The 7,101-nt window shown below is 33.3% G+C and overlaps 1 protein-coding gene across 1 annotated transcript; it reads left to right on the top strand.

Annotated features, from left to right (window-relative positions):
- LOC139494911 (uncharacterized) lies at window positions 1–4,132 on the top strand. Its single transcript, XM_071283046.1, has 4 exons — window positions 1–106; window positions 987–1,184; window positions 1,843–1,982; window positions 3,548–4,132. The coding sequence occupies exons 1-4, from the start codon at window positions 52–54 to the stop codon at window positions 4,124–4,126; spliced, it is 972 nt and encodes a 323-aa protein (XP_071139147.1). The 5' UTR covers window positions 1–51; the 3' UTR covers window positions 4,127–4,132.
- The last annotated feature ends 2,969 nt before the right edge of the window (window positions 4,133–7,101 follow it).

Here is a 7,101-nt window from a genome sequence, read left to right as displayed (position 1 = left end):
TTTTAAAGTTTGCAGGCAGTTTCCGGACTCTAGTGCTGTCATTTCTGGAAAATGGGCGGACTTGGTCACTTTTTTTTTGTCATAAGTTTCTATTGTATAGGACAAGGTAGGATTTTTTTTTAAATGTGCTTAATAACATTGCGATAGAACACGAACTTAAAAAGTATCTTTCTCGGAAAAAATATGAGCAATACAAAATCTTTCAGTCGAAGAAAAGCATACATCCATAGCCGAAGTAAAAGAAGAAAATACTTACATTAATGCTCAAAGCACAACATAGAAAAACAAAAATTGATCAATAAGGTCTGCATCAGGAAGGGTACGCAGTTCCTACTTCACTAGCTCCATCCGTCGTAATCGCTAATGGCACATAAACTTATATGATATACAATTATATTAAGGTACTAGACAGGTCTTCGCATGGTGCGCATAACATGCATATACCTACTAGAATGTAAAATGGTGTTCAGGCTAATGAAGTCTTGTCAGTGCATTGCATATAAATGTTCTGTCATTAAAAATGTTATGACTTTTTTAAAAAATACTCTTAAGTTGGAATTTGGTAAACATACACCATTTCGGGGAAAGCGTCACATTGCATGATTGTTAGTACAACTATTGTTAATAGTATGCATCCAATCTGTAAGTTATTCAAAAGTATATCAGCGTTAGTAGTCAAAGCTGTGTCTGTTCGATCCATCAATAATTATTTGTATATATATGAGTAGACGGGTCATAGAGCAATGTTTGTCGCATGCTAATCACCATACAAAAATGATATCTTGATAAATTGATAATTGTTAACATTTCTCATATTTACAAAAAAAATAATAATCATCATGATAGTAATAAAAAGAATAACAATAGTATGAAATAAGATAATCGGTAGGAAAAATGGAATTTTCATTAGTGTACTCTTTGCATGTGTAAAAATAAAGTCATTTTTTTGTTTAAACCATTCATTATAATCATGATTTATTTAACAGTTCACGGAGTGACAGAATTTTTCAGCTGGAATCATGCAGCACACTACGATTCTAACATTAAACAGTATGTATTGGATAACTTCAATACAGATTCGCATGCTGCTTTCGGATGGAAGTTACACAGCGATACGGATTCCCTGAAACTTGTAAAGGACCCACACGGCTCAGGTTATGTTCTTCAAGTATTTTATCAGTCAGGTGAGACACAAATCATTTTATAAAGTGCAAGAACCCAGGGAATAGAGATTTCTTAAAAAATCCAAGGTAACACAACGACATACAATCAAAAATTAAGACTGTTAAAAATCAACAGTCTTTTAAAATGATGCTGACGTTTGTTTACACAATTTGAAGACCTTAATCTGGCCAACAAACAAATAAGGAGATGTGGTATGATTGCCAATTAGCCACCTGTCAACCGAAGTTCAAATTAAGTGGATGGAAGTAGTTATAGACAACCATATTGCCTTCAGCAATGAGAAAAACCCTCGACGTATAAGTCGGCTTTAAAAGATACCATGATGAAAAATATATATTTCAATTGAGAAAACTAACGGACATATTTATAGCAAAACAATTTACGAAAAACAAATATGGCAGAATAGAACCAACGACAACCGCAAAACTACATGCTCCTGACTTGGGACAGGCAGATAGAAAATATATCAGGGTTAAACTTTTATGCACCAAACCCTCATTCTTTGAACCATTGATGAATTTGACCTAGACAAGAGTATTGAAAAAATCTAATTTCTTAGCTAGTTTTTATATCATTTCTAATTAATAGTTTAGAAGTGCATAAAATTAAATTCAAACACTGATTTTATAGAACAAAACTATTTGTCATTTGTTTAAGGAACTCGTACTAACTACGACACTCACGGTCATTCTTGTCCAAACAGCGGCACAGCGGCATGTCACAGGGGAGCGCAATTTTATGTGATGCCACCGAGTCTCTATCATAAAGGCAAAACTTTTGCTGCCCTTGAATACGAGGTTTGTTGGTCTCTTCATTTTAAGTATTCTAGATCACACCCGTAACATCGTGGATCCGTAACTAAATTAAAGTACCTACGCCTTATTTTCAGGCTAGATTTTGAATATTCGTATAGTCTTTGATAAAGTCGTGCTAATTATAAGGCGTACAGTTTTCTTAACTTTCAAAATCGTTCTACATGTACATGTGTTTGAATCCGGCCTGTTTTTCTTTTCTCTCACTACAACCAGAAACTACTTGTAGCTATATTTTTATGGTCAATGTTTGAATTTAGTAATGTCAATCCCTGTAGAATGATGATGTTCATGTGTGATTATGTAGATAGCAAATACTAAATACACTGTTTGGTGGTGCGCTTGACAGAGGCGGAACGTACAGATTAGGCACCATTGGCATCAGTATCAATATCAGATTGTACCCGTAACTTGTAAATTATTGGTATTCAATTATGTAGAAAACAAATAGGGCCTGAAATGGTGTTATTTTCATCAACCCCATTGTCCTATATTAGTTATATATAAAGTTGAATTCTTTGATTTGTAGTTTTTACGTTATATCAGATAACAAATTGGACCTCGTTATTTTAGTAGTATAGATGGTATGTAGTACATATATTTGGAAATCTTAATTACAAATGTGAGGATGTTTTAGTGTTAATTATTGGTTGCTTAACGTCCAATGGCAAACAAAACAAATCAAACGAAAGATTAATACTATTTACATAAAGAAAACTTCAAATAGTTCGCTTTTTTTTCAAATCAGTAGGCGAGATTTGGGATTTTTTTGTTAAATATTAAAAAGTTGCAAAAATATTCTCGAATATTTGTTAATCTGATTTTCAAAATTGGTGATTTGCAAGTTAAATATTTGAAGTTAAACCGTTCCTTGTTGACTTTTATGAAATTGATTTTTAAATTCCTCTGTGCTTTATCTTTTTTTTTTTTTTTTTTTTTTAAACCTCTTGATTACAGGAATCATTACTTTGAAATCTAAGAATGATTTCATTTGTATATATTTACAGATTATCGTTGGTTATCTCAATGAGATTGATTTTCTCGATTGAGCCGTACGGCGAAAGTGAGAAAAGCAATCGAGTTGATATGACCAATGATAATCTGTTTATCGGTATTTTACCTTGACCACGTTGTTAATTTCAGTGACAACGGCTTGTGCGCCCGTAGTCTCTAGCGATAATTTTTCATATCACTCGTTTGTGCTGAGACAGTATTTTATCAGTCAATAAGATTAAAGAAAAATTTCGTTAAATATCGATAAACTCAATTACACAAACAGTACACCACTTCTTCCCATACATAGGAGTTTTATCGTTACTTGTTTTTTTTCCAAACATTGTAAAACTATTTGAAACATTTTAAGCATAAACTTGATTAATCTAAGATTTAACAGAAAAAAATTGCGTTCTTTAGCAATGAGAAAAAACATTGTTTACAGATGAAAAGGTACACGAAACTTCAAGCTTTATAAAACTTGGAAAATTGGTCGTTTAAGGTGTTTTGTCGGTAATGACTTCCTGTGTGTTAAGATTATTTTAATATCATTCTAGGTGTATTTCAAGAGTGGATTTAATTTCGCCATTGGTGGTAAATTACCCGGCCTATGGGGTGGTTCTAGGGATTCATGTAAAGGCTGTTCTGGTGAGGCACACAACTGCTTCTCAACTAGACTGATGTGGCGAGCTGATGGACATTATGAAGTCTACGCTTACATACCCTACAACCAAGACGGCGGCTTTCAACACTGGTGCGATCGGTATGAACACGACCATAAAAAAGTAATTTGTCCGTCCAGTACCTGTGGGACCGAAATAGGTTTGACATCAACCGATTCATTCAAGTTCAAACCAGGCCAGTGGTATAGAATTCGACAAGAAGTAAACCTAGGACATCCTAATCAACATGGACGTGTCACACTCTGGGTTAATGATATAATGGTGGTCAATATGAACCTTGTTCTTCGTCAATCAAGCAGTGTTCATATTGATGGAATGTTTTTCTCTACCTTCTATGGAGGAAAGTCGACTGACTTTGGAAAACATGGAGACACATATTCCTATTTCAAAAATTTCCGAATCACAGACGAAAAGAAGCCAATTCATAGTGGCGAATACTTCGTAGGAAAATAAAAGCTATATATCTATGTCACTCAGTTCTAAATAAACTTGAGTTCATAATAAACTCATCATAGATACCAGCATTGAAATTTTGTATGTGCGCCAGACTCGCGTTTCGTTTATAAAAGACTCCTCAGTGACGTTTGAATAAAAGACATAAAAAGGCCAAACAACGTCTGTAGTTGAAGAATATTGAAGACCAAAAATGCCTAATAGTTTTGCTACATACAGCTAAGGTAATCTATTTCTGAGGTTAAAAAGCCTTAGTATTTTAGAATTTCAAAGTTTAGTCAACAGTTGAGTTTTAATAATGGCAAAATCAATGGTAAATCATGTCAACACAGAAGTGCTGACTACTTGGCTGGTGATACCCTCGGTGAATAAAGCCTCTCTAGAATAGCAATTTTCAAATTCATCCGTAATCCCACTTTATTCCTCAATTATGGTGTTTCAATTATTTCACTTCTCATGTACACACAAGGATTGTCCCTTGTGAAGCAGGCTTAGGAATTTCTTAAAAATACAGACAACCTATGCATATTTGAAAACTAGTCAAATAAAATCTAGGAAAAATAAAATGTAGAAGCATACTGTTTATCAAATTGAATACAGTTTTCTATAACTCATGCATAGAAAGGTTGTTAATATAAAAAAGGAGATTAGATATGATTACAAATGAGACAACTATCCACCAAAGTTCAAAATGGAATGTAATCGATTATAGACAACCGTACGACCTTCAACAATGATAAAAAAAAACATACCGTATAGTCGGCTATAAAAGTCCCCGACATCAAAAATATGAAACAATACAATTTCAGAAAACTAACGGCCCAGTTTATAATAGAACAGTTTACGAAAAACAAATATGACAGTCAGGAACCAACGACAACCACTGAACCACAACCTCCTGACTTTTGACTTTACAGCACAACATATAAACAAACTATATGAAAGACAACAAACTAAATGTTTAAATAAAAACGAAGCTTAGAACTGTACAGACTGTTAAGTGCGGTTCAGCCTATAGTCGTGTACAAGTAGAATCTTTAAACTTTCACGATTAATCTATACACAACCAGAATAAATGTGCAACATTTTGTTGTCCTCGCTTTGCCCCAAAAAGTTGATTTTAGTTTAGAAATAGAGAGCAGTAACCCATTTGGCTACTTGTCTGTCTTAAGCTGTATCACAAAAATCTCTGTAAATATTTTAAAGTATAAGTGGTATGGTGCTCGCCCCGAATGATCAATGTCATGGGTGAGACCACAGACAGAGTAAAAACCTAATTTTGAAAATAATTTTTTCCTGCATTTCCACACAGCACGCAGTGTTTATGAGTAAGATCAGAGGAGTGTGGACTCGGAGTTACTAGCAAATTATTATGGTTGGAACTATATGTATATCTGCTTCATAAGTGGTCGTGTTGTTCAAGGGAAGAAGTTCAAATCTAACGATACGAAGATATCGTAGGTGCTAAAATTAAGAAAAAAATAATGGAATTATAACTAGCTAGGATACACATATAATTTGTGACTACCACGAAATGTCTATGATCTGAACTTATATATACTAGTCAACAACAGTAAACGATACATAAGTTTGAACTAAAATTTATTATAAAATATAATACATAGGAAAAACTGTTAAATTATATAAAAAAACATTCATTTGCAAGGCAAATGCATATGATTACAAGACTCTGACCAAACTGTAAAGTTCGAAATACCGAGCATAGGAGGTCAAATTTATTTTGCGGGGAATGATGACAAATGTCGGCACTTTATTTTGAAGATGAGAATAATGTATTCAAATGTCTGCAAAGGCATTCAATATGTTAGGCAGACCATGTTTAAGTTGAAAAGTTGTAAGTTCGTATGTCGATTTTTAAATTTTTGGGTGAAAATACGATTTTTGATAAAACAACAAAAATTCCATAATTTTTTTTTCGCGTTGTTAAATCAATGGTTTTGATGAGACTATTTTATTATATATGGACACAACATAGCCTTGTATCGTTTCTTTTCTTGACAAGTATACATGTATAAAACAGAGTCACTGTAACCTATATTGTATGTTTGCTTTTTATGTTGCATATGCGACACGTCTATTTTCTCTTAGATGTACCCTTCAATAAATTGAATTATCTCAAATCTCTGTACATGTATTATTGACTAACCAGAGAACTTTTTGTCAGAAAACACTGTCAAACTTTCAAACATACATGTACTATCCACACTGATCTGTGTCCACACTTGTATTGACTTATAATACGTCAGTGAACATTCCAATAACGGTAACAATTTATCTTGTGTTCAAATAATTCTGCTTACCTCCCCTCGATGCATGTATATGCCACATTTTTATCGTCCTTCCCTTCGTATATTACGTTAATCAGTTATTTATTTCTCCGTAATTTTCATATCCCAATTTCAGCTGAAAAGCTTTAGTCTAGGTTTATAGTTTTAACAAGAAGAAAATGATAAAACTGTTACTGATTACCTGGTTTTCTATGCAAAGGTATCGTATCAGTCGCTCACTCAACAAAAAGAGTAACATTGTGATGGGCGGTTGGTATTTTTACAATTTCATAGTGTAGAAAACCCAATAATCTATACATATTAATGTAAGTCACATAATAGCTAGGCTATTAATTCGGATGTTGAAATTCAGATTAGTCAGGGAATGGATAATTATGGAATTTATTAATTTTAGTTGGATACAGCAAATCATCATAGGTGTACCACATACAAAAAGTGATATATTTTGTTGGTCACATGTCTGAGATATGGACTTGGGCGTTAATCTCAATGTTAGTCAACGAAGCGTCAAATGAAGGTCATTTATAAAAGAGGGACGAAAGATACCAAAGGGACAGTCAAACTCATAAATCTAAAACAAACTGACAACGCTATGGCTAAAAATGAAAAAGACAAACAGAAAGTGACATACGTTTTGCATTTCAACGAATGCTGATTAACTCCAAA

The sequence above is a fragment of the Mytilus edulis genome, chromosome 11 (genome assembly GCF_963676685.1).
Source record: "Mytilus edulis chromosome 11, xbMytEdul2.2, whole genome shotgun sequence".
NCBI classification, from domain to species: domain Eukaryota; kingdom Metazoa; phylum Mollusca; class Bivalvia; order Mytilida; family Mytilidae; genus Mytilus; species Mytilus edulis.
Note: the sequence above shows the minus strand (reverse complement) of the source record. Positions and strands in the feature narration are given on the sequence as shown.

Coding starts and splice junctions, on each gene's coding strand:
- LOC139494911 (XM_071283046.1), top strand. CDS start 52: ATGGGCGGACTTGGTCACTTTTTTTTTGTCATAAGTTTCTATTGTATA. Junction 107..986: donor TTTCTATTGTATAGGACAAG/GTAGGATTTTTT, acceptor TTTATTTAACAG/TTCACGGAGTGACAGAATTT. Junction 1,185..1,842: donor TCAAGTATTTTATCAGTCAG/GTGAGACACAAA, acceptor CATTTGTTTAAG/GAACTCGTACTAACTACGAC.